The sequence below is a fragment of the Chaetodon auriga genome, chromosome 10 (genome assembly GCF_051107435.1).
Source record: "Chaetodon auriga isolate fChaAug3 chromosome 10, fChaAug3.hap1, whole genome shotgun sequence".
NCBI lineage: Eukaryota > Metazoa > Chordata > Actinopteri > Chaetodontiformes > Chaetodontidae > Chaetodon > Chaetodon auriga.
In genome coordinates, this window is record NC_135083.1 from 8,960,333 (window position 1) to 8,987,141 (window position 26,809).

At 43.2% G+C, this 26,809-nt stretch overlaps 3 protein-coding genes across 3 annotated transcripts; 1 reads left to right on the top strand and 2 right to left on the bottom strand.

The window, feature by feature from the left end:
* Nucleotides 1-6,705: 6,705 nt before the first annotated feature.
* LOC143327594 (protein Wnt-7a-like) lies at nucleotides 6,706-14,719 on the bottom strand. The gene is made up of 4 exons (XM_076742035.1): nucleotides 14,413-14,719; nucleotides 13,551-13,777; nucleotides 10,594-10,865; nucleotides 6,706-8,403 (listed from the first exon to the last, which is right to left on the bottom strand). Exons 1-4 carry the CDS (start codon nucleotides 14,601-14,603, stop codon nucleotides 7,921-7,923), a joined length of 1,173 nt encoding a protein of 390 aa, XP_076598150.1. The 5' UTR covers nucleotides 14,604-14,719; the 3' UTR covers nucleotides 6,706-7,920.
* A 777-nt stretch (nucleotides 14,720-15,496) lies between these two features.
* fbxw12 (F-box and WD repeat domain containing 12) lies at nucleotides 15,497-20,103 on the top strand. Its single transcript, XM_076742145.1, has 11 exons — nucleotides 15,497-15,699; nucleotides 15,791-15,828; nucleotides 15,931-16,097; nucleotides 16,177-16,301; nucleotides 16,661-16,867; nucleotides 16,967-17,131; nucleotides 17,280-17,490; nucleotides 17,954-18,135; nucleotides 18,259-18,389; nucleotides 18,495-18,617; nucleotides 18,957-20,103. Exons 1-10 carry the CDS (start codon nucleotides 15,589-15,591, stop codon nucleotides 18,592-18,594), a joined length of 1,437 nt encoding a protein of 478 aa, XP_076598260.1. The 5' UTR covers nucleotides 15,497-15,588; the 3' UTR covers nucleotides 18,595-18,617; nucleotides 18,957-20,103.
* Nucleotides 19,981-24,993, bottom strand: ptpdc1b (protein tyrosine phosphatase domain containing 1b). Its single transcript, XM_076742144.1, has 10 exons — nucleotides 24,879-24,993; nucleotides 24,453-24,536; nucleotides 23,791-23,956; nucleotides 23,548-23,628; nucleotides 23,307-23,425; nucleotides 23,092-23,229; nucleotides 21,651-22,678; nucleotides 21,040-21,222; nucleotides 20,835-20,945; nucleotides 19,981-20,720 (listed from the first exon to the last, which is right to left on the bottom strand). The coding sequence occupies exons 2-10, from the start codon at nucleotides 24,526-24,528 to the stop codon at nucleotides 20,544-20,546; spliced, it is 2,079 nt and encodes a 692-aa protein (XP_076598259.1). The 5' UTR covers nucleotides 24,529-24,536; nucleotides 24,879-24,993; the 3' UTR covers nucleotides 19,981-20,543.
* Nucleotides 24,994-26,809: the final 1,816 nt, after the last annotated feature.

Here is a 26,809-nt window from a genome sequence, read left to right on the forward strand (position 1 = left end):
GTGTGCGGCAAGTCTGCAGCAGCGCTGGAGGAGGCAGCTCTGAGGTAATGTTTGTCTCTGTCTCTCTTCAAGTTAAACCTGTCATTAGAGCACTGACGAACCTGTCACACTGTGACTCTTCTTTCCTTTTTATTTCTTCACAGAGAAATAGTGCCTAACTTGACAGAATACTGTGATGCGGTACACTCATTAGGAGCAGCAGAGGAGGCTGTCTGATGCCGGTCCCTGACTGTAGGGGGCGACGATTACTTTGCATGCTCTAGTGATGTATCACTCTTCTCTTCCCTGATTGTCAGTAATGTGACATCAGCAGATGGACAATAAACAAAACAGGCAGAAGTGGCTAGTTAATATGCCACAATGTACCAAATATCACCCAGATTTTATCATATAAGCCACATTTGGGTGCTAATGATTTTACTATGGCAGCATGCAGCTTCATAGCTTTATATGCTGCAGAACCGTTGTTTGATGTCTTAACATGTCTCCCACTGATGCCTTTGAAGGCCTGCCACCTGCAGCAAGCTTCCACCTGTTAAAGGCTGCTCTGGTGTGGACGTCTCCAGCGATCTCCTGCCAAGCTTCATCTTGTAAGAGTTGTAGCTCTCTTGCCAATTTTTTTGTCATCAGCATAAGCATCTCTACTCTTTTGTTACTGTTTTCTTTAAGACAGTTATCATTAATATTGCTTTATTAACAATGATTCACGTGACTATTTTGCAAAGGGGGTCACCTGTAGTGATGAACTCACTCAAATAATGCATCTCCCCTCAGCTCTACAGAGCTTTTTAGCCTCTTTCAGCTCAACATTTTGTTTTTCACGGCCTTCATAAACTGTCACACACTAACAGTTTGATTGCTGATTAGCAGCCTACACAGATGAGAGACTTATCTTAAAATTTCAAAATGACAAGTGAAAATTATCACTAACAATGTTCACCGTTGCGTACATTTCAGCCGCTGATAGTATCAGGCTGCCTCGAGATGAGGAAAACTTGTTTGACACAGTTTTCAAAGAAGGCCCCGGCGTGAACGCATCCTCATTCTGCTCTGAGTGTGTCCTCAGCAGAAACCATCAGCTCAGGCACTATGAGGAACTTCCGCTGCATGTGAGTTTCTGTCACAGCACACACCGCTTTTTTCAGCCCACTCGTCCTGTCACCAGACACCGATCCTTTTGAAGAGCAGTGATTTATGATGGAAGTGAGCACTGTGGTATCTGTGCCAACTGACAATGCTCCAGCTGCTTTTGTTCCCTCTTCAGTCGCTGCAGGTGACATCAGATCATAGCTCGGATCATGTTTATATGCTTCCCCTTATGGCATCTGCAGGTGATACACCTCTGTTTCCCAGCTATGATCCTCATAATACAATAATTTCTCTCTACATGTCCGACTGATATCGCTGTCAGTGCATGGTAGGTTCATTTCTTTCGCTGAAAAACAGCAACGAATCTAAAGACTTCCTGCCAGAAACCCTTTAGGGTGTTTGTCACTGTCTGGCACAGTTTCAGGAGTCACTGTTCATCAGGCTTTCATTCTGGATTTAACTGGGCCAAGAGGAGACACTCGCTAATGAATGGCCAGCCAAAAAAATGCCATTTGTATTGCCTGCTCTCGCTATTGTAAAGACAACAACAGCAATATAACATTACAAAAAACCATAAATCACCAGACTGTAGGTGTAAGGCCTCTGTAAAATCATTAAAGGGGAGTGAAAGTGAGATTGTCTCCCCTCAGTCGCTCTCTTTATCCCATTTCCCTTTTGTCCTATTCTTTATCTCATTACCATCACTGAAGCTGGCCTCAGAGCAGAGCATCCAGCTGTGTTCCCCTGCCCTACAGACAAACCTCTGACCCTGTGCTGAACTGCAGGATCATCTACCACTGTCACAGCCTCATCTACCACTGTCACCGAATGACCTCCACGACTCTGAGGTCATTCGGTGCGCATTACCCACTCGTTTCAATCCAGTTGTTTTCAAGTGGATTCGGGACTTAATAGTGGCTGTGCATGCACTGCAGGGGGAATAGGTGACGAATGGAAAAAAAGTATGTTTAGAGGAAGGCGCAGAATGACCGGAGGTACCACCTGTCAGACATCTCCACAGAGGCCTTTACCTTGTTTACAGCCAACACTGGCTATTATTTACACGGAGCCAGAGACATAAAACTTCATACAAGTGGTTATTACAGTTCATGACATCAGTGAGACGAACTGTGTACGCAATTAACCACATGCAAAGGCTACTTTGTGACCCACACACACAAAATGTAATTGTGCAGAACAAGTTTTTTCGCGTGTTGTTACAACAAAATCTTTTTCTTTCAAAGTCTGTTCCGGGATATGCATTTCAATCCAGCAGCAGGGGATAAAATGAAGATAACATGATTGAAAAGGTCTGTGGCACTGACTTCAAAACACTTTTGTCACCAGCATTGTGGGATACATATCAAAAGAAGTACTTTCAGGTATCTCTTTACCTTTCTTGGGTTGAAGGTGAGGGTGTTTCCATATCTTGGCAAAGCATGAGTGGAGAGAGGGGGAAGATTAATGATATAATAGCTCTGACCACACGGTTTAGTTATTTAAACTGGCAGCATCAGCTCAAATTGTTTCATAGCTTTCTGCAATGATACATTTAGGAGCGTGTCTGGACAGGTTACAAGACGCTAGAGGAGAGAATTCATTGCAACTCCCTCTGAACTGTTCAGCCAAGAGACAGGAGCGTGGAAGCTATGACACCATCGCTAAAGTACACGCAGGATGTTTACTTCCCAGCAACTTGTTTGTGCACTTTTCCCATTGTTGACAGTCGACGAAATTCAAAATTGACGCACCAGCAACGTTTCCTGATTGATTGCTTGCCTAATATGCAGATGGAAACAGTCATATTTGACTATGATTCCAGTTTCATTTCTGCGCTGTTTATATTCCTGTTTAAAAGCTGTGTCTTGGTCAAGTGAGCGCATGTGAGGAAAGAGGTTTCATACAGCTGAGGAGCGAACCTCACAAGTGGGACTGCGGTTAGTAATGAACCTGCCCTCTTGTCAAACCAAAAACAAACAATCAAATCAAGGCGAGAAGATGCCAGTTTCGTCTTTGTATGGGCAGAGAGGGGCTGTCAGGCTAAGAATCTGGCTGGCAGGCTGACTGACATGACACTGGATGAAGATCAGTGATATTTCCTAAGCGTCTCTGAGTCTTACGGGGTTGTAGTGAGTTTTGTGTTTTTGTTCAAAACATCCCGTGTCAGGACGCCTGAGACATCGGAGGATTACTGTAAGCTTAGCTCAGGTGACGTCTTCTGGGGGTGGGGTGGCGGGGGGGCAGGTATGAGGGCCCTCCATAGCCCTGTTCCAAACTGCTCCAAAAACAAGGAAAAGTATCATATGGGGTGCTCAGATCACTTGAAGATACAATGCAATAGAGCATCAAAGGCAGCTTTTAACATACTCACTCAAGGTTCTCATTACCCCATTTCTCAGATGCATTACGGTTCCATGATTACATATTTCAAAAGCTTTCAAAGGCAGGTTAAGCGGGCCGGTATGCTCACTCAAATCATTGTAAATGGCTCCTTCAAAATCCCCCCAAAGAGCTGATCTTGCCTGTGTTCTTACCTTAATGCTGCTGACAATAGCTTGGAGCTATTTGACCACTGTGTTTACCTGTAAAATCAGATAGACCATGGGAAGTGAGATAGACCCTGTGAGGGCCAAACAGTTGTGGATCTCTCTTGTGGGGAGTGGATATTGTCGGCTATCTCTGGCTTCCATCGGAGAGTCTCAAACAAGTACGCTGTTAAGAGAGTGCATGAATGAGCTCTGCACCCATACAGTATCTCTGGAATCACATAAAGACAACCTTGTGCTCTGCAATTTACTGCGCAGCGCTCAGGTGCTTGTGCATGTCTCAACCAGAGGAAAAACAAAAGTATGACTGACACAATCATGTGTCAGAAGATTTATGGTCAGAGAGAGCAGAGGGGAGAGAAAAACTGGAGAGCACATTTTCTCGCTCCTCCTCCTCCTCCTTCAAATTATTGTCTTTAGTGCTGTCCACTCGTTTGAGTGAAACATTGGAAGCGGTTGAAAAAGAATAGTTCTCACACACACACACACACATACACACACACACACACACACACACACACACACACGGAACCTTGTGTTAATGAAGGCCCTGTAAAATGTATGATTTAACAACTCTTTAACTGTGAAATTGTGAGTCATTTCCTTCTTCATTGGTGGCATATTTTCAGTCCTCACAGGCTTTCTTTGGAGGTATAAGTGTTGTGTTTGTATGTGACTTCAATTCAGTGTGCAGCTCTCATGCAGACAAAGAAAAAAAATATATATATATAAATATATAAAGAAATATGACCACTTTTATAAGTTGTAATTGGGTTTAAGTTCATAACATGAATTGGAAATAAATCCTGAATTCTATCCCCAGTTTCAACAAACACCTGCATGATCTGTACAGTTTTAATTTCAGCTATAAATCTGATCGCTGGTGCAGTCGAGGCCAATCTAATGATAAAACAGAAAGCAGGATGGATCTTGCTTAAATATGTTTTTGAAGACTCATTGTTGGCGTTGACGGCTTTAATTGCTGGCTGGAGCGCACTGCTGGGCCGCCCTGATGTAATAGGTCATGGGAGCACATAGGGAAGCTGTGGCAGGTCTCCAGCAATAACACAGGGAGCGAGCCAGACTACCAACCATAAATCTGCAGCCACCACCAATTTCCAACTACTGCAGGTGACGGGTGAGTGTGTGTGTTTGTGTGTCAATGTGTGTGTGTTTTTATAAACAAAACTCCAAAGGGTAACGCAACCCCACTTCAGAGCAACATGGATATTACACCCCAGTACATCTTGGCATGGGCCCGGTCCTGTTTATGGAGAAACACAGCTAAGAGTATAATTAGCATTTCAGTGATCCTGCAGGGTGTCTGACTTAGGCTGTGATATCAAAGAAGGTGGTGTTTTGTGCTTGTGACTCAACGGGGATGAAGTGACTGTGGCCTCTGTGTGGTGGTGCTTTACACCTGACTGGAGAACACTGCAGGTGGATTATCTGGAACAGTAGCTAAAATTCGCTGTTTGTTAGTTTGTTTGTTTTATTAAAAGGCATGTTATGCTGTGAATTATAGCATCAAATGTTTGACGGTGTGAATCCTCATGATTAATCTGCTTAGGCAGAACCTAAGGGCACCTTGTAACCTTAGAGCGCCACATTCAAAGCACCCACACAAACCTGGGATTTTGCCCTTGTCATTCAAATGTTAGATTACGGCAAGTCAAAGCAGATAAGTGACACATATAAAGGACTCTTGAGATGTAAGTGTTTTGTTCATGAGATAATGTGATGTGCGTCTTACACACAAAACCCTAGTTTAGGTTTAACCAAGGCTTTTTGAGCAGCTTCCTTTTCTTATGCGTGAGTCTTTTGTATCAATATTATGAAAGCTGGAAGCTTTTGTCAGACAGAGACAAGCCTCTGTTATTATCCCCTTCACGCCCTTTTCTCTTTATTCTGGGCAGATTATCATTGCCAATGACACATGATACTGCTAATCTACTGTAAATTCAACCTGAATTCTCACATGTCTCAGCTTTTTAAATGGAAAAGGAAAAAAAATCACGGGGTTTACAAGGAAAATGCCGATGTGGAAATGTTCTAAAAGGCAGCACAGGTGAAACTTTACAGGCTACATTTGTCAATCCCAGGAGGTTACTGGGAGCAGGTTTTCCGTCAACACCTTGGGCCCGTCTCCTGACTCCACTTCCAGGCCGATGAGAGTGGAATCTGTAACGACTGTGGGCTTTAGCATCGTTAACATTTCCCTGACACGTCGGCCGGCCTCTCTTGGAGACTGCCCTGCATTTTCTCTGCTGCACTGGAGTTGTTGTAGCAACTAGTGGCCCAGCAGTGAATGAAGCAGATGTGCGAGTCATCTATCACCTGACAGCTCCCACTCCCCCGACTGAGCAAGTCATCTCCGTGACAGTCTGCCCGACCAGTCTCATCAATTACACTGGTACCCTACCATTAGAACACAAACACTTTTCTCCTCTGACACATTCAACTGCTTCCCAGTCTGCGAGATGGGCCCTCAATTAAGCCTGAATAACTTTCCCCTCTCAGGACGTCTCTCTTTCTGCGGACGAGCATTGCACACATTGGACTTGTAGGATAAGCTCTTTGAAAACTGATTTACCTCCACGGTGACCACATGTTTGAGAATTTGAATCCCTGTTTTATGACTTAATGATTGCGTGGCGATGATGCAAACCACAATATAGCCACTATTAATAAAGGTCTACTTTTACGTTCACTTGAAAGCATAAGTAATGACTCCACTGGTTAAATGAGTCGTATATAATGAGCAGTTTATGTCATAAAACTTCAACGACTTCCCTGCCGCACTGGTTTATGGCAAGAAAATGGTGAGATCGATATTCTTTTTCCTCAATTTTCAAACATTTTACACACTTTTTTTTACTGTTATATAGCCCTTCACATCCCATTACAACTGTTCAATCATATTTTATCCAAGCAAAACTATTGCATAACTAACCTATTCTCCATAGCTTCTTCTTCATGACATGGCATTAACATTTGTTCTTTTTCTCATGGTCAGAGTGAGACTTGATGCGCGAGGAAGCAATGACGGAAATCATGTCTTGTTAGTGTTATTCTGTTCCTGTATTTCATCAGTAGTAGTCATGAAACGCAGTAAACACAGACGTTTGAACACAGACACGTATAAACAGTTTCTATCACTTACAAGATACAACTATGGCAGTGACAGCAGGGGCCAACTTACATGTATCAGCTTTTTTTTCACGAGGGTTTAAAAACAGGTGTCAGGGTCAGAACTTGACATTGAATATGCAAAAGATATAAATAAGACATTCATATAAAAATAGGCTTTTACAAAATATACTCTATTAACCAATATTTACCAAAAGTGGAAAATGTGCCTGTGTTTTTGATCAGTGAGTCCTGTTAAGCTAAATCGGCTTGAAGTAAGCAATGCCATTGAAGACGGTCAGTAGAGCGTACAGCCTTCTACCTCAACAAGTGGGATTCTCTAGACTAGCAGCAAACAGAGGGAAGACAAACTCATGAGAGGGTCAGAAGGTCAATGTGAGTAGCCTACAGCAGTTTCATCTGGAATAACATTATTCTAAAACGTGACACGTTATTCCAGGAAGATTCAAATCCAGTGTGTTAACCATGGACAAGTTTTGATTGCTTTAATACACTAAAACCTCCCAACATTTAGTTATTTTTTTTATCCATAATGGACAAAATCAGTAGTTTTTTTTAATAGAATAAATTAATATTAATTATTTTCATTCTCTAAATACAGTATGTTAAATATTCCAAATGGCTGTGTCGTTTCATCTGTGCACAGAGTGAGAACTATAGCAGTGTGTCCTGCCCAGCAATCACATCCACCATATTTAATTTGCATCAGCAAAGTCCATTTCCTAAATGCCAGAACATGTCCGTATAGCTTAAAGTCTTGACATCTTGCTTCACTGACACACACCGTGGTCACCAAGTCCCACATGCCAGGGTGCAAGTTTTCCCTTAATGGCGTTTGGCCACAGTGTTTCGACATTGCACCCCAACAAACGCAACAGTCCAAGAAGAGGGTTGAAGAGCTTTGTGTGCAAAAGAATCCTGACGCCCCATCTTCAGCTTACTGTATACACAGTACAGTAGTTCCTCATTATGTGTGAAAAGACTGTAATAACAGCCTTCTTGTAAAGTTTAACAGTTCCAGTTTGTCCATGAAAACACAAAGACATGAACCCACACACTCACATACATCATCATCATTATCACACATACACACACACACACACACACACACACACACACCATCCAATAAATATTCTCATTTGCATGTGTACACCTCTGTCCTCTCACTGCAGGTGTTGCATTTAACGTAGCAGCACCACAGGAACTTGCAGTTGCACTGCCAGACGCGCGAGTACTGGTGTGTGTTGTATCCCCGGCCGCAGCACATCAAGTCACAGCCGCTGATGTGCTGCATCATAGTCTTGTTACACACCCTGCCCTGTGTCCCCAAGCTCCCCGTCACAGGGTCCGCCTCACAGTAGTTAGGCGACTTGTCTATGTACACCAGGTCTGTATCCATGGGCTTCCGGTAAGAGTAAGGCTTCTTGATCTTGAGGAATTTAGGGCGCTTGTTGCGGCTGGCTTTGACTGGTTCCACATGCACGGCGTGGGCATACTTCTCCTTGAGAATGTAACCGAGCTCGCGGAACTTGGGAAGTGTAGTCCAGCAGGTTTTGGTGGTGCACGAGCCTGAGACGCCATGACACTTGCATTCCAGTTGCATGTTCTTCTCCAGGATCTAGACACACACAAAAACAACTTAGTAACATAGTAACAACCAGCAACTGTAAAAACACACCGATGATGAGTGATAGTTACGCTCTCATGATAGGTTAATAACAGCCATGCTAGATTATTCAAACCAATTAGCACATAGTTTACAAGAATAATGATTTCACGGTTTTATCTGCTAACAAAATAGCAGTGTGTTATAGTTCATTTTTCATAGCTGAATTAAATTCTAATTCACGCAATATCTATATATGTACAAAACCCTGGTGTGCATCTCTCGCACTACAAGGCGAGAGCGACAAACGTGCAACTTACTGACCACGTGACGCACAAATACACTACAGTTGAGGATTAAATACAGCCCCACCACGTAGCTGTGTGATACCATATACACAGAAGCCAAAATAATGTATCAGATTTCAGGCTCTGTGTGTGTAGTCACCACACACAACACACAAATGTCAAGAGTGACTGTACAAGGCGCCGAGTGACTGGGATTACTGCTAAACCCTGAACTGATGACAATGAGAAGTGCCATTGACTCAAACTGGAATTTTCTTTAGCAACAAGGTCAATTACGATTTCCTTTAATGAAAAAATGCTCGGAGTTTGGTGTGCGATATGGTCTCACAAAGCCATTGACAAGATATTTATGCCTCGGTGTTCCTGGCAAGTAAACTGTAACGATAAAACCCAAATACAGACGTGTGAACAAGAACCAAAAAAAAACAACTTTCCCCCGAGCAAACCACTTCATGAAACCCTTGGCTTCAACTCCCTAATCCATCAGTTGTTCTGTGACCAACACTTGTGACAGCCTTTGTCTGGACGTCTCCGACCAGGGAGCTGTGAACGGCGCTCCTGCTCAGTGTCACTGCTTTTGATTAGCATAAATAAAGGAGGCGAGGGGGGGGGGGGTGGGGGTAGCTATCAAAACAGAGAGGCCATTTATTAGCAGAAAGAAGAGAAACGAAGGAAAACTGTGCAAAGTTTGAATCCACAAGTGCAGTCTTTTCCCTGGGAGGCAATTTAGCTGTCCAGATAAGCCAATTTGAATTCATGGTCCTGAAACGCACGTAGAAAATGATCTACTAGGTACAATTGTGTGCGAGGAGGCTTTTCAGCCAGTGTGGGGCTGGACGTGTCGGTTGTGCGAATCAGGCGATTTTGGCACGGCGAGGCAGAGAGAGAGGATATGAGTTAACTTGGGCAAAGCTGCTTCTTTATTCTTTGGTAACTCCTAGCTCACTTAAGCTGTTTGGCACATCATTCCACTCAATCTCTAACCTCTAGACTTACTGGAGTCTCTTTGTCACTCTGCAGTGTTCTGCAGCCAGGCATGCACAAAAGCCATCAAATGAGCAGGTCAGCACATCATGAAAACCATCCTTTCCTGCTAAATTTGTCTTATCTGTACTCTATTGTATTATCGTTGCCTCTCGTTCCGGTTTTGTGTTGTCATGGTCTTTGTAACTTTTGCCTAAAATAAAAATTAAAACGTGTAGGCTATTATTATTTTATTGTTGTCTGACAGTAAGCGTGGCCGTTTTCATCGTATATCAAATAGATTTTGGCTTGATGAACATCCTATTCGGACCTCATACCAAAGTAAACCTGTGGATTAGAGTCGGTATGCAGGTGGAGTGCATGTCAGTACACTCTTCTATACAGCAAAGCACACACATTGTACTCAGTGATGATCAAACCTAATATCCAAAGAATAAACACCCCTGTGGTGCATGTACAAGCACATTTTACCTGATGTGGGTTTATGATGTTAGAGAAATTGTGGGTGGGGATTGTCATAAAGGTAACTGTATACCGTCCCAGTGGTGCCAAGCATGGCGGCGGTGGGGGGGGGGCTAATGTCCTTTTGTACAGTGTCAATCTGTTTTCAGTGCAGAGATCTGGGTTGTAATCAAACCCTGCCACTTAGACAGCTCTTCCCCTAAAAGCAGCCTTTTATTCCGCTGCTTGTTCAATCTTAGGCCCCGCTGCCCAGATCTTTGGCAAGGTTCACCCACACCACAGCATGGCAGGGACTGTTAACAGTGACCGAGGCCAGCCGTGGACCAGTTAACCACCGGTTCACCCTCACATTTAATCTTCACCTGCTTTCTCATTTAAATTTGGAGACTATGATCTGTTAAGTCACTGTGCTAAATAAAGAGACACAGTCCTATTTCTAATCACTTACCTTGCGTCCCACCTCATTGTTATGGAGGTTCATGAGTGTCCTCGCGTTCTGTTTGACCTCCCGAGCGTCGATAAATACTTTGGAGAAGCCGAGGCCGTAGCTGATGTCTGCCGAGCAGCCTCCCCACTTCCAGCCTTGGTCTTTGCTGTAGAAACCCTGCTTCTCCTTGTCACAGCTACAGTCACTCAGGTTACCCTGTGTACAGGCGGCCGTGATGGCATGGGCCACCCCTGCTGCAATGATGGCGTAGGTGAAAGCAGCCTCTTTACTGCCTGGTGGAGCAGAAATAAAGAGGCAATGAATAAAATGTTGTACTTACACGTTGAGATTTTTTTTTTTTTATTTTGTTTCTCCTCCGGTTTAAGAGAAATACAGTAAGAAAGTAATGTGATTTTAAATAGGAAAACAAAATCAAGTATTAACAGTATGTGTGCTTACATCACAGTCTTACTGACATAGCACTCAAGGGCTGCAGTGTTTTGAAACCTGACCGGGAAACTGTCCTGCCCGTGAACCAAAATGGCCGCTGGCGGCATAGTCAACAAAGCAGTATGAATAAGAGGGTTGTCGGCAAGGAAGGCCTATTGATCCGCTCAGAAACTGTCACATTCTGTGTAAACTCATAAGGCACTGACATCAGAATCTTCGTCCTGCTGTTATCTCGCCAAAGTCCAGCTAACAAATCATTTACACACACACGGAAATATCGACAAATAACTAAAGGTTAATCTGACAGGACTCATACAGACAGGTCCTGACGCAAAGTTCTCCGGTCAAATAATAAGCTGAGAAAAACACACATCCGAAGAGATATAGCTTATTTAAATCCTTGTATAATGCAAACAGCGATATGTGAAACCTGCCCATAGTGGACTGAACATGCATATTCACAAACATGATCATGTCGTAGAGTTTCATCTTCACGTCTGTGATTCAGTATCATGCAAGCAGGAAACTTCCACATGTAACATCCATCACATCTGTGTGTAAATAAACTCCACTTGTCTCTGTTTGTTCAAAACAAACATCATACTTTCTTTGTGCTTCCTCCTGCCACCCAGTTCACTATGTAAAGCTGCCATGTTTTTGATAAACATCTTGGATGTGTGCCCTTGCCATTGAAAAAAAAAAAAAAAAAAAAAAAAACTCATATTGAGGCATCAATTATGTGGACGTTTTTATAGACTTGATGGGCTCCGAGCCAAAAAAGAAGGTGTGTCAGTGCAGTCAGCCAGTTCTGACTGCACCGTTGTTAATTTTTCCCCTGCAGTTCTGAGTGCACGGGTTCACCACAAGAGATGGTATGTATTCTTCATAACCTTGTAATGAGAGGTGGAAGATATTAAAAAGAGATTCAAAAGGCTGTTGTAAGTTGAGCTCGAAATGCCAGTTCACTGTTCTTCTAGCATGTTTGTTTCTCTTTCATCTCTGCAGAGTCATGCTCCTCTCCAGCCTTTTTATTTGGACCTCATCTCATACAGCTTAGTGTAGCTGCAGAGTTCAAGTACAAACACGGCTGAGGCCTGAAACGGCTCAAAGCTGGTGCACCTTGCATTACACATAAGCATTCTGTCAGTTCGCTGGTCATTCCCCTTCGCTTTAAGAACAATTGCGAGCTCCACAGCTCCGCTCGGCCTGGACAGCAACAATGGCATTCATTTACAGCCATTGGCCTTCTACGCTAATCTGAGCGGTGAAACCAATCTATTTGGTATGGCTGTCCAAGCCATAGACGTAAACTCCTGTCTTGGAAACACAGACCAAGACTCTTGATGAGCCACTCATTCATAAAGGAACAGACTGTCAAATACCCCTGTTTTCATTTCAACAGCGTGAGGAGATAATCCTTTCTTTCCAACAGCGGCAGGCAAGATGGCCTCAAACAGCTGGTCCAAGCTGACCATTGTGTTTTACTTCAATAGTTCTGGCCCAGGAGAACTAAAATATGTTGCAATTTTTTGAAGGTTTTTATCAAACTGGTTTTAAAAAGCACCTCTGTGGGTATCAAACTCCTTACTCACTGACTATCGCCATAAAGGCCTCATTAGACGAAAGATCATTATACTTCATTAAACCCTTTTAAGTCTTCCTACTGATATCTTCAATATCTGACAGTCTTTAATCCACTTTATCAGTCAGCAGCCACAAAATCCCCAGTCACAATTTCAGCATCCCCTGACGTTCATCCTCTCTTTAGAGGAGACTGTTGTCTCAGCAGTGGAAACATTGATTTGAACTAATTTGTTTCTCTAATTTAGTACTTTCAGGTCCTGCCTTCCTCTTGGCTTTGCCCCACTGTAACTTATACCCGTGGTAAGAGCTACGTCCTTACAGTGAGAGCCACAGCACCCACAGGATAAAGACCAGTGAAAATGTGTCTCCGGAGACTCTGCCAGGCAGAAAAGAAAGGCTGCAAACATTCACAAGAGCTTTGTTACAGCGCTGGCTTCAGATACCTTTTATACATGCTCAGAAAGCCTTACTCAGTGAAAAGTCTAGAGCAAAACTAGGCCTGATGTTAATGGCACTGGCTCCTTATGGGATGCTCCTGAAACCATGGATGCAGCAATGCAGGGAAGATGATCATTTATACAAAAAAGTTTGCCTGGTGCAGGTTTTGACTTGAGATCATCTATCACATATTTTGAACACGGCAGGTGTTAAAGGATGCATGTCAAGGTCATAACTTTACAAACAGATGCATTTTTCTTTTGTTTTTTTAAGGCATCAGGTCATAGAATAATTTCTTGACAGGCCTCTGCGTTGCAATTTACACTGGCTCTGAGTTTAGTTGTTATTGACCATTTTTGAAGGATAAATCAAAAACGACCCAAAGGTGAACACTGCGCGCATTTTACGCACAACGCATCGAGGTGCGAGGTGTCTTTTAATTGTGTTTACTGCTGGAAACAAAAAAGTTTCAAATTGTAAACAAACGTTAACAGACAGCAACATACCCACTTTCAACTCTTTTCCGAAGACTGTCCTCTCTCCAAGCGCAGAGCAGTTCCAGCGCCCGTTTTTGAACTGAAACTGACACTCGTTGATGCCCATTTGGGCTCCCTCTCCGATGACGATAATGGCATCGGGGCGACTCTGGCAGATAATCCGCTGTCTGGGAGCCAAACCGGGGATCTTGTTACAGATTATACTCGCACCTAGGGCCACCACCGACGAGAAGCCACTGTGAATGGAAGATAGATATGACTGAGAAAAAGCAGCCCTCAAAAATGTTTTTTTTTCCTTTATTGTAATATTTTTAGTTGTTCGTCTAATTTTATTTTTTCCAAGTTCAAAAACAAATGCGTTGCCACTGTTTGGTTTGTTAAATAATAGCTGATAGTCATGATCTATCATGATCAATTTTTTATACAAGCCAGTCAATGTGGGAAATACAGTTTTAATGGGAGTGCGTTTTAGAAGACAGAAATGATCACCTGAGCTGTTTGTTTCACTTTAGAAGACATTCTCTAACATGTCTGCACCTCTAGACTAATTCTGTCCTGCTACATTAAAGTTCCAGATACTTTCAAATATTATGCCAGTATGAGTTTTAGCCCACCAACCTTTAAAGGTATAATGAAGGAAATGTCATTAAGTGATAAGGACGCAGCCGCCACGAGTCTCACTGAGATAAGTTTGCGCTCTTCCCTAAATGTTGTATTTATCGTTTTTAAAATCTACTGCCTGCTTTCCAGCAAACACTCCCACAGACCCACAGCAAATAAAAGTCTCATTGTCAGTCGTCGGTTATTAAAGCCTTTTGTGTCTGGGAATAACCTACAACAAAGTCAAGAGAAGTCAAACACCGCAGCTCACCCAATTTTCAAATAAACGATTCCTAGACAAAGTAAAACTCTTAAAATCCAGCGTCGTGTTCTCCGACTCATTGCGGCCCCGCTCTCAGTTTCATGCAACGATTTGTAGCTGATGAATAACTCGGCTCGCTTATTCTCCGATCGATCACAGCACAGGTAACTCCAAAGGAACTCCAAAATGACGAAAAGCATAAAAAAATAGCTCAGGCTCGGGAACTTTCTGCAAATTGCCGGCTAGGGTATCATCCAAACTCCTTTTACTGGCCCCCTTTCGCTGGGCCCTCTTGTCATTGCGAGGGTGTCACAGGTAACCCTTGGGGTGAGCAAGTGCGATTATCTCTTTCTCACAGTTCCTCTGCTACCCGCAGGTCTTGGTTATATATCTGGCTCATCTATCTGGGGCGTGTTCACAGGAGACATGGGGCCCTGCTGAAGAATCCCGCCAGGGCTGAATCTCAGCACACACACTCATACACACACACCAACGCACACACACGCACGCACGCACATACACACTCCTCTGCTGTGAATTCACCTTGACTGATTGGGATGGCTTTTGATTTGGTTATTAAGTGGGTCACGGCTCAACGTAATGTGGCCTTAAGCTTGCTAAGCTTTTTTTTTTTTTTTTTTTTTTTTTTTTTTTTTTTAACGCAGATGTGACCAGTTTTTCTGCCTTGAATTTAGCCATTTTTATTTAGCACATTTCCAAAAAGAAGCATCAGAAAAAGCAGCAGATAAACAATATTAATACAAAGACAAATAAGACGCAATGATTGTTTCAAGTGGACAAATTATCACATCAGAGTGAATTATATCTTCCGCACTCTTGCAACAGGTGGTTAAATCATATTTTTGAGATTTAATACATGCCTTCATGTCCTTTTAGTTTTATTTATTTATTTTTGTTTTAATTCGAAATTTCAGTTCATCCACTTCTCGGTTTTATAACGCGTCTGGCGCGCGCTACCTGTGCAGCGCCTCCGTCCTCTCTGGATCACCTACCTTTTATAACGGCGACATCTGGTGGCCGAGTGAAGACATTGCAGGCCAAACGCTAAACGCATCGCCCACCTTGTCCCTTTGTTCTTCCCGTAGCTCGCCCAAACTTGGAACTGCTGCTGCTGCTTTGACCGTACGGGAGGGAGGCAGTTGGTGAGTGAGGAGGTGAGAGATCATGGATGTCAGCATGGACCTTCATCACCCGCTCTTGATCGATGATTGCCTCATTCATATTTTTACATTCCTGACCGAAGAAGATTTAATCAACGCCTCAAGTGTGTGCAAGGTAAGGAGCGTCCAACTTGCGGAAGTAGCTCATGCGCAATGAGAACGAGCACTTTATGATTCCCAAAAACTTTTGTCTGGAATATTATTAGGATTGGCACGAAGCTGCGGAGACTCCTTGGTTATGGAGGTGAGCTTTCATGTCCGTCTTTCGCAACAAGATATAAAGCAGATAATAAACTTCCATGTCAAAACATGCGCTTGTAAACACGCAGTTGTGTGCCCCCCTCAGGAGGATGTGCCTGCAGCGCTGGAGCTTCTGTGACTTTGCTGTCCTGGGGAGTGAACACGTGACTCACTCATGGAAGAGGTACTTCCTGCGCCGTTGCCACTTAGAGATGAAGATGACTAAAGGCCGCTCAGGAGGTTACACCTGCAAAAGCCTCAGAGGACACACAGGTACGCTGCCTCTCTCTGTGGTGTCTCTTCAGTGAGTCTGTCCTCTCAGTGTTTATATCTGACACATGCCGTCCATCAGGCAGGGTGGTGGGCTTGGTGTACCTGCAGGGGAATTCAGCTCAGCTTCCTCACCTCTGGAACAGCAGTGCCACAGTCTGCAGCGCCTCAGCTGATGGAACCGTCCGAGCGTGGAACATCCAAAGAGTCAGTGCAACACCTTCAGATTATCATGCTGCATCCTCAGTATTTGAACGTCTCAACCTGCAAAACTCGACATTAGGCGTCTAGATTCATGTGCTGTGGGTGATTATCAGTGTATATCTACTGTAAAACTTGCTACAAATTAAACCCATGAGTGAAAGTGACTTTTGAATGCAGGCATTATGTGGCACACAGGTCTTTTATCTGCACTAAACCAGTGATGTGCCACTGAAATCCGTGTGTATGCTGGTTTCATTCCAGCCACCACTGAAACTTCCCCAGTACTTCCCCCTCCTTGGATGCTGCTCAAATCAATGCGCTAATCGAGGCATTTATCTGATGTTGCGCCCTCTTTCTCTCAGGGCGAGCTCCTGTGGTGCAGCCCCATGCAGAGCCCTTTGACAGGGATTGTAAGCGATGAGCAGCGTGAAGTTGTGATCACAGCAGACTCCTCAGGCCTCATCAAGACCTGGCAGGGTCAGAGCGGCCAGGAGGTGGCCTCCTTTTCCACTGCATCTCATGCACGTACACTTCTGCAGTACAATGTCAACAACAATTGGTTTCTGAGTGTAAGTAACCTCAGAATTTCTGGGTTTATAAATTGGAAAATTATACTTTTTCTAGTATAACAACACATGGTTCTTCTTCATCTTTATATTCTCTTCCAGGTTGGAACCAGTCAGGGGTCTGTGTGTACACTAGCTGATTCAGCTTTGACTGAACGGTCCAGAGTAATGGTGTGTGACAGCTTTGAGGTCAACATTCTCCTAGTTTCACCTGACAAGAAATGGATCGCGGCTGGAACCAAGGACAACGATGACTACAGTCCAAAGGTATTTCTTGTTGTCTTTGACAGACTGCCTGGCTGTGTTTTACCACATTACCTCTGCACAAATGACACGGTGGGAAGTTGGTGTTCACAGACAAGAACAATGAAACAGAAATATGCATTCTGCAGTTTTCTGTGCGGTTTGTTGGCAGGTGATTTACACTGAGAGCTTGACCTCGCCGTCTGAGAACGAAGATCCACTGTGCCGCTCAGTGCCAGTCGCTGGGTGCCAGGCTGCTGTCTTCATACCCACCCAGCCTGCCAGACTGGCTATCATCCACCACAACGGGCGCCCAAACAACAAAGTCCTCTCTGTCTTCGATGTCAGACTTAAAAAGACTAAGTACAAGTCAGAGATCCAGGGTGAGGACTGAGATATGTGCAGATTGACCTGAGCATGCTGTAAATGTCATACTGTATCAGCTCCTTAAATTTAGAGTGCAATGGGCTTGTTTCCAGAGTAAATATTGCACAGTGGTGATCAGCAGAAACTTAGAGAAATCTGCATAAAACAGCAGAGTTTTCTCAACTGTAAAAGCTGTCACACCTGCTGCAGCTATTGCTTTTATGACATATGCGTCCAATCCGCACTTAAATGCAATGAGTTCACACCTTATGTCTGTGGTCTGTCAAAGGTCATTGTGGGAAATGTAGGTAAATACGAATTGAAATAGATGTAAGTTTAACAGGTTGTCTGAAGGCGGGCACCCCCCAGAAAAGCATATGACAGCTCACCATCGCAGAATAATTCCTGAAATCTGCAGCACAACGTTTAAGAAAGGCATGTTTTTCCTAAAAACTGTAGTTTCTTCTCTTCTCATCACAGTCCAGCAGGTGGAGTCCTTCTCCTTGACACTGAACACCTGGTCCTCAAACATCCTTTTAGAGGCTAAAGACAGCAACTGCTTGGTGTTGGCAGCTGGCCAGACGCTGTGGGTGTACTCTCTGAAAGGAGCGCTGCTTGCTAGCTTTGAAGAGCATACTATGCCCATCTCTTCTATATGTGTGGTAGGCCACATGGAATTCAGATAAACAGCCCTTTGCCTGTTTAAATACTTTGTTTTGCGCAGTATTATATTTTCATGTCTGTGTGAAAAGAGCTGAATGTTTGTGTTGTCTTCACATTTACAGGATAGCTTTCGCGTGGTGACGGCGTCTGAGGACCTCTCCTTACGAGTGCTGACATGGAGAAACGACAGAGATCGTGGGTTGACCCTGGAGAGCCGGTACCACTTACTGGGAGGCTCTCACACCGCGTCCAGGTACTGTGTGCTTTAGGGTGGGTCTGCTGTATCGACTTGTAATGCAACAGCCTGATTGCTCATTTTGCCTTGTCAGTCATTTCCTTTATTCTTTGCGCGTCCCAGAGGGTTCACTCACGTCGCCTGTGACTACTCCAGCATCGTGGCCTCGGCAGAAGGGAAAGATGGGAAAGACGTCTTAAAGGCATATTCTTTCACCTCCTGAGCATCAACTGCTCTGCGAAAACGGTGCCTACAAGCAGTTTACATTGGCTTTTATTCAGTGTTAATTTTGACAAAAATTTGAAATTTAGTTTAAGTCGTAGTCGCTTAACTGAAAATTGTAGTTGGTTTAAGTCACATTTTAGTCTTTTATTTTGTTTTCATCAAGATTTAGTCCGTGGAATCCAGTTCTTCTTTTAGTCAGTAATTTTCTCAGACAGTTTCTTGATACTGTGATGGATTTTGAACTATGCATTTAGTCAGTAGGCTGAGAATGTGTTACTGACTACTTTTATAAATCATATAAAAATGAATGCCTAAAGTGTGCTAGATAAAGTGCAATAAAACCATTATGTTTCCTCACAGGTCATCCTGTGTATCTTCTGCATACATGGCGCTGTGACTGGATGTACAGTGACAGTGAAGCAGACCCTGTCGACATGGCACACTGCCCTCTTCATTTGCATACAACCTGGAGAAATACAGGTACTGGGAAATGATTTTATCCAACTTATATTCCTACTCATTGACTGGACGGGGTCATTTTTTTTAACAAGCCTCCTCTGAAATACAGTTGATTAAAAAACACACAGTGGTAACAAAACAAAAGCAGTTCCCTCCAGAGCTTGTTGTCTGGTAGAGGTTGAGCGAAATTAACATCAGGAAGACATTCATAGCAACATGAAACATTCATGGCATTGACTCTGCAAACCGCTCCATCCTCATTGGAAATGATACACATAGTCTTTTGTGATTGGTTAAAAATGAAAACAACAACCAGGTTGTCCGCCCGAACACAGACAACTTTTTCATCTCGTCTTCAGTCGACAGGGAATGATGAACAGAGATATCGCTGTGATTTTTGTCATCAATATTTGTTTCATTTACGTCTTTACAATTTAGTCGTGATAAAATGACATCAATAAATACTTATTGTCAGAATTTTCATTGACAAAATGAACACTGAAAACTTTTATTGCAGTCTGTTCGTCATACGTGCGTCCATTCGGATGCTCTTTGGTCAGTCTGTGTTTACAGAGAGCAGAATGTATCACTTGTTACACATGAGAAATGCTTTGCTATAAAGGCATTCATACACTGTGTGGACAACATGCTTGTTAAGAAAAGAAAGGTGTGTACAGGTATCAGGATAATGTTCCATAACTATGCTACAGGAGAGGTATGTCCGTGCTGAATGTGACTGTTCTTAAGGCATGATGTATTGCAAAGTATATTCTGGTCTCCTGTTCTTCAATATGTTACCTCCACTCACTACTGAGAGAAGAGAATACTGTGGCATTAGTAATGCATTAGTGACAATAACCTACATACTGTGAATGTTTACATTTAGCTCACATTGACAAAATTACCAATTAAATCATTCTGTTGCAAGGCACAAAAGCACTCTTGTCTCTTTCATGCCCCCACATGGAGGTACAAGCAGTACACCACATGTACATGACGGGTAATACCTGCCACCCTGACCCCAAAAAAAGGTGGGGACACTGTAAAACTTAACTGAAAACAGAATGCAATCATTTGCAAACAAGCAGCCCATGACAGTGTTCCTGCGCCCATGTAGTAATATCCTTTATACGGTCATGTGTTCACAAAGTGGTGAACCTCGCTCCATCCTTGCTTGTGAATGACTGAGCCTTTCCAGGATGCCCCTTTCATACCCAATCATGATACTCTCACCTGTTACCAATGAGCCTGTTTACCTGTGGAATGTTCCAAACAGGTGTTGTTGGATCATTCCACATCTTTCTCAGTCTTTTGCTGCTCCTGTCCCAACTTGTTTGAAACATGTTGCAGCATCACATTCAGAATAAGCAGATATTTACAAAAATCAATAAAGCTGATGAGCTCAAACTTAGATTATATTGTCTTTATACTGTTTTCGGTAGAGTATATGTCAAAGAAGGATCAGGGAATTGCCACATTCTGTTTTCTTTATGTTTTACACAGCGTCCCATCTTTCTTAGATTCAGGGTTGTATGTTGCAGAGAAAGGAGACGAAGGCCTCTCATCCATTTCAATCGCCGTGCATCTCATGTCCTCAAGGACACACCGTAGGACTGTAGTCGTGGACTCGTACACTTTCTTTCCATCCTCTGAGTTATTTTCCATCTGTTCAAATGCAAACAAGACTCTCAAATTGTTGAAACAAAACCAGTGATGAGGAGGATGTAAATTAAATTGCTGACCATGATCCCACATAGTTAGTTGTACTGGTTTTCTTACCCAGGTGAAAGCCTTGATAGTTCGATTCAGGAACGTGCTTTCAAGCTCTTCTGGTATGATCAGCATTTTAGCCATACAGTCCAGTATGCACGTCAATGTTTCTTTAGGACCCTGGAAAGAGATGAAAATCAAGATTAAACTTGTTCGGGCATTCATTATAATATTGCTGTTGTTTCAAATGTGAACCAGCACAGTACGCGCTGACCTGGTCAAGTGTGTTGAGAACAGTTTGAGGATCATAGTTGTTTGGGTTCAGGGCTTTGGCTCCCTGGATGGAGATGACTGGCTCTTTAAGCTGCTCCAGCCATGACCACATGAGCCCAGTGAGGATGAAGGGATCCCTCTCCATGCACAGCCTTTCCCAGCCGCCGCCTTGGTTCAGCTCTGCCTGCACACATTCGAGCAGCCGTGTTAGACCCTGTCTGCCTGCGTGTGACTGAGGCAACTTGTTCATTCTGTTATAGCGGCTGCATGTAGAATTTACCAGTTACTGAGTGGATCAATGTGTCCTGCTGTTGAGTTTTGTCCTTAATGCCTCATTAGGAAAGGTCATTTTGTTGTTGCAGAAAAAAATGTGATTACCAGCTCAAAATATAATGTCATGTCAGGGGGAGGACTACAACCTTTGGACAAGTATGCATGCAGTAATACCTTTGTGGATGTTGTGGATGTGAATTCTGTCAGCTAACAAAACCGACATTTTATTTTCACATCAGTCTTTGTGATGGACAAATTCAAGCATTTACATTTTTTTTTATGCATTTCTACGTGAACGCCCTCCATTTCTATAAATTCCACCACATACATCGCTGTTACCTGCCAGGCCAAGACTTTGCTCTTGTGCTCTTCTTCCCCATCAAGAAAAAGGTCCACTGCCAGGGCCTGTGCCACGAGCAGCCTCCTGGCATCCAGCGACAACTCTGACTGCAGGGTGATAAATGGCACCTCCGACTTCTCTGATTGCTCCTCTTTGTAAAGTTGAGACTTGATCCCATTCATGGCCATCTCCTCCCTCTGCTCTGCCTTCCACCTGGACAACGTGCTACCCTTTTTGCTGAGTTCATAGTTTCCCATGGACTCACTGCGTTGGATGGTTTTCTGCTTCACCTTCTTCAGCAGGATGGATCCACTTTTTTGATTTTCTATGTTCTTGACTTGCCAAAGGGAGCTTGTTGAACCTTGTGAGAAGTCAGAAGCGTTGCTGTTGCAATGCTGACTCTGGGTTGCAGGGACAGCAGGCTTGGATGGGGAAATAGACATCTCAGCGTTACTCCGTGACAAGGAGCCGAGAGGTTGCGTGAGGAGGTTGAGCTGTGAGCCCAGTCGTGTCAAGTCGGACTCACTGTAGCTGAGACTTTTGCGATGGTAGAAGATGGGCGGCTCGTTGAAATGTCTTGGCAAGGTGGGCGTACCTGGTAAGCGTGGCTCCTTTGCAAATATCTCAGGGCCCATCTGTTCGATGATGCTGAGAGTCATCTCTATGTCATGAATATCAGGGGCCTCCAGAATGTCTTCCTCAATCACCTGTCGATTCTCTGCAATGTCCACCAGCAGCCTGCACACCAGCTGGACAATCTTTGGTAGGTGCCTCAGCTCCCTCCTCTCGTTGCCATGCAGAATGTGCCTCTGGCGGTTCAGGTACTGGGACAGGGTGAGTGGGTTGTATCGAGGCTCAGCACAGGAAAAGACACTCCTCAAGGGGGCGAGGAACTGGACAAACTCTCTGACACAACGCAGCTGACCTCGAGTCTGGATGGAATTGGGGCGTTTTGCACGTACATATAAAATAGCCTGGTTAGCAGTCATCCTGGTAGCATAGGCCAAGAAACTTGCTAACAGCACACCTGGAGGGAAGAAAGCAGTGGTGGAAGAAGTATTCAGAGCCTGTACTTAAGTGAAAGTAGCAACATCATAGTAAGTCAAAATCCTGCATTCAGAAGGATATAAGTATTACCAGCACAATGTACTTAAAGTATTAAAAGTGAAAGCACACATTGTGCAGTGAAATCGTCCCTGTTTTACTGTCACATATGAGCTAATTTTAACTACTTCATATGCTGTGGGTAGTTTAATCTACAGCAATGCATCATGTTCTATAAGATCATCATATGTTTGTAGTATCGGTGTCCTGTGAGAACCACTTCGCACCATTAGACGAAAGGAGAAACCCTTCATTGGGTGTCAGATTGTGCAGATGAAGGATCAGACTGTTCTGAAATGTCAGAGCACTTTACACACACATTCCTCACAAATCTACCTGTTCTTCCGAGACCAGCGTGGCAGTGGACTGCAATCTTTCCCTCCTGCAGTGCGAAGGCCATGACCTTCACCATGTCCAGAACAGTGGTGAGGGTGGCCACTCCGTAGTCACTCCAGCCAAAGTTATAGAAATAAACTGAAACGGCAAGACGTTTCCAGTTCAGCCTGAGCAACAGTGAAGACTGCTCAAGACTGACTGTATACAGCACTTACTGTTGTTTTCCATAAAGACCTCTGGGCGGTATGAGAAGCCGCTCTCTGGCTCCAGAGGGTTTCCACAGCTGGCGTGCTCACCAGGTATCTGTAGGTTGATCACTGTTTTAATACCATTCCTTGACACAAACACACATGCACAAACAGAGACATGAGCACTTCATTACATCTCATGTCCTCAGCTGCTGTGTGTTCTTAGTCAGGAAGCTGCTGAAAGACCTTGAAACAAAGTGGTGGATACCTTCTGAATTGATCAATGATGTTATACTTCTCAATGACTTCTGTTGAGGGTCGGGACATGGCGAGAAGATGATCACTGACCCTGAAACCGGAAAAAAAATAGTTAAAGGTAGTAATCCACAGCGTTTCCAGTCCAACTGCTGTAACATGACTTAAGAGAAAACATGTGACTGAAATAAATGATGTGGAAAACTGCTGTTTTGTTGTACTATCAGAGCTAATAAGGTGGAAAAGGCATGTGTACCAGGAGGAGTAGAGGCCTTTGATGGCCTGTTGGTCATCCCTCCAGTAACTTGGGTTGTCATACTTGCAGGCTTGACCTCCGCAGCCGATTGAGCATTGCATATGTGCAGGGATTACATACCGTATAGCTTCTCCTACTATTGTGTACTTGGCCCTGGGGGCTCTGACTGGAGGGGAAAGAGAAGAAAACAAATCTGATATTACACAAAACTTCTTTCATATAACATTTTCAGCAACTGACCCGTTTATTGTATTCTATGCATTTGTTCTGTTGTTGTATTGTAAAAATATAGCTGGGAACTATTATCTAAGAGTTTTCTCAGCAGAGCAAACAGGAAAAAAAAATACAATTAAAATCTAATGAGCAGCTTCCATATCCTTAGAAACTACAGTGCAGCACAGAGATTCCACCAAAAGTAGGTTGTTCTGTAACACCTGAATAATTAAGATCATCAGCGGCGAGGGTTCACTTAGAGGTGTCTAATCCTTGTCTGGCATTGCAAGTCTGTCATCAGAGCGCTGCAGTAAAAATAGCCACTCTTCTGGAACATCTGACATGTATTTTGATGTTGCATTTCGGTAAAGTAAATACCTGTAAACTGCGGCTGCAGCTGACCCCTGAATTGACTTGAAGTCGGACTGAACTCATTTTATTGAACTTACTGAATTCCATCAGAGCTCCACCTGTTGTCTTTGTTTGGCATGCCATAGGAAGAGTCAAGCTGACATCCACAGTCATAGCAGAGCCTGTATGCACATAAATTCACCTTATTATACTAGAGTATATTATACACTTCAAGTCTCAGTTTGACAGTTTCACTCAGTTTGAGTGATCACTGTGTTTTTATACATGACAAGTTAGAGGGAACCACTGACAAATCAAAAGATCAACACCATAAATCATATTCAGTCAAATGTAAAGCAGGCAATCCATCCATCTGTTGGCAAGCTACTATTCTTAGCTGGTAGTTTTACTTCAGTAGCTCACCACAGTACAAATACTAACAAGCTAACAAGGAAAAAATGCAACCAATCTAATAATTAATCCAACAAATAATAAGATTAGTAAAAAAAAAAAAAAAGATTTACCTGTAGTAAGTGAGACAAAATGCTTGTAACCACCATCTCAGAACACAAAAGGTTCATAGCCGCAGTTGCCAACATTTCTGACACTGACATCAACCTCCACAGCTCTGACGTCGTCGTTCCCTCTCCAGCTCTGTGGAAAGTCAATCCTGTGGCTTCGCTTGATTTGATTCGTCTCAGATTATCTCTGTGTTCTGGGGTGGGGCAGCACAAGCACCCAGAGGATCCTGTGTGCTCCTTGGTGAAAAGCCATGCACCTCGGCAGGACGGCAGGTCGAGAACAGGAATATATTAACTTCGAGAATGTGTGGAGAAGTTGTTGTGTTCTTTGTAATTACCTCCATGCACATATTCCTCCTGTCTGCGGCTCTGGGGGGAGTGCCAGGCTATTCCTGACTCCTCCTGGATTAGACTACTAATCTTATTACTGTACAGGTATAAAATAGAGCACCCACTCCTCAACAAAAACATACTATATCCACATCACTTCTGCCTTCTGCTAGACTGATAAGATATAGAGTGATCTACAATAAAATTTGTCTGTTAATGCATATATTATAATCAGTTAATAATCTAACTGTTCACATAATCAAATTCATGTCTACCATTCGTCTGATTAAGGATGTGCATGTTTATTATTATGAATGAGTACAAATAAACTTTGGATTTTTGTCCTGCGAGAGTTCAGAGGATTTCTGAGGTCAACAAAGTAAAACTCCTCTGCCCCGCTGCTACAAATAGTGGGACCTCGGTGACATAGCAAGTAGATAAAATCTGATTGGCTTACCTTGCACCTCGCTAAAGCTGGTTGCATTTAGGTTACAAGAAGAGATCAGTCTATGATGTAGAGCATTTGGAGAGACTTCAAAGGCAGAAACTCTCTGGATTTATTTACACCTTAATTCAGAATATGCTAATTGTGTGAGCAGAATGAAATTACCTGTTTTTGATGTCCGTGGTTTCACTTCGCTGCTGCCATGTGATTCTGAACAAGAGTGAAGGCACAGTGAATAACAGAAAATCAGATTAAGACAACAGAAAACACACCAACAGATCACCAAACAAATCATGAGAGCAGAATTCACAGCATCTACCTCCACTTCTGATGAGGCTTTGATAGTGTTAAGCACAGGTCTAACTGCTCACATGAATAATGGCTCTGTTCCATTTACCAAGTGTCCTGGTAAGCAAAGCCAGTGAGCCAGCGCACGCAATATGATGACCGTGTAACCTGCACACCAAAATGGAATGCAGCCATAATTAATGTTATTGATTTCACCTGTGTTTGTACTTCAATGCTTGTGGAAATGCCTGCAGTGAGAAAGGTCTGTAAGACATTGAGTATCAGGTAAGATACATACTGCGTTTTCTTACATAAAACAGTTATGCAATACAGGTCACAGTAAACTTACAAACAAATAACTATAAATATCAATATTAACTTTATTAACTTTAGTGTAACTGAGACCTTTTCATTTGAGGCCTCGCTGGTAAAATGTGTGAATATCTGTATGTGTGAACATGAATCGGAAAAAAAAATCATTATTTTGTCCACTAGGTGGCAGCAGATATACATGTGGCAGCTGCTATCGAACAGTTGCACGGTACAGTTATGTTTTTTTTTTTTAAGAAAATCTTTTATTGATCAAATTTCAGATATTACATGACATTGCATATGGAGACATATATTTTAGTTGACCTCACTGATAAATGATAATTTTGACAACGTCATGCAATAAACAATAGTACTATATACAATTTAAAAAAATAAAACAAAAAAAGGCTTTTTAATATTTTTGCAATAAACGGCTTAGACAGAGATTTCCGCGCTCCACATAGGCAACTAAACAAAGCCTAAAGGGAAATGAGTCCAGTTCCTGTCGTCGACAGACCCTTTTCGAAGGCTTTATGTACTTGAAGTACAACATTTCCCG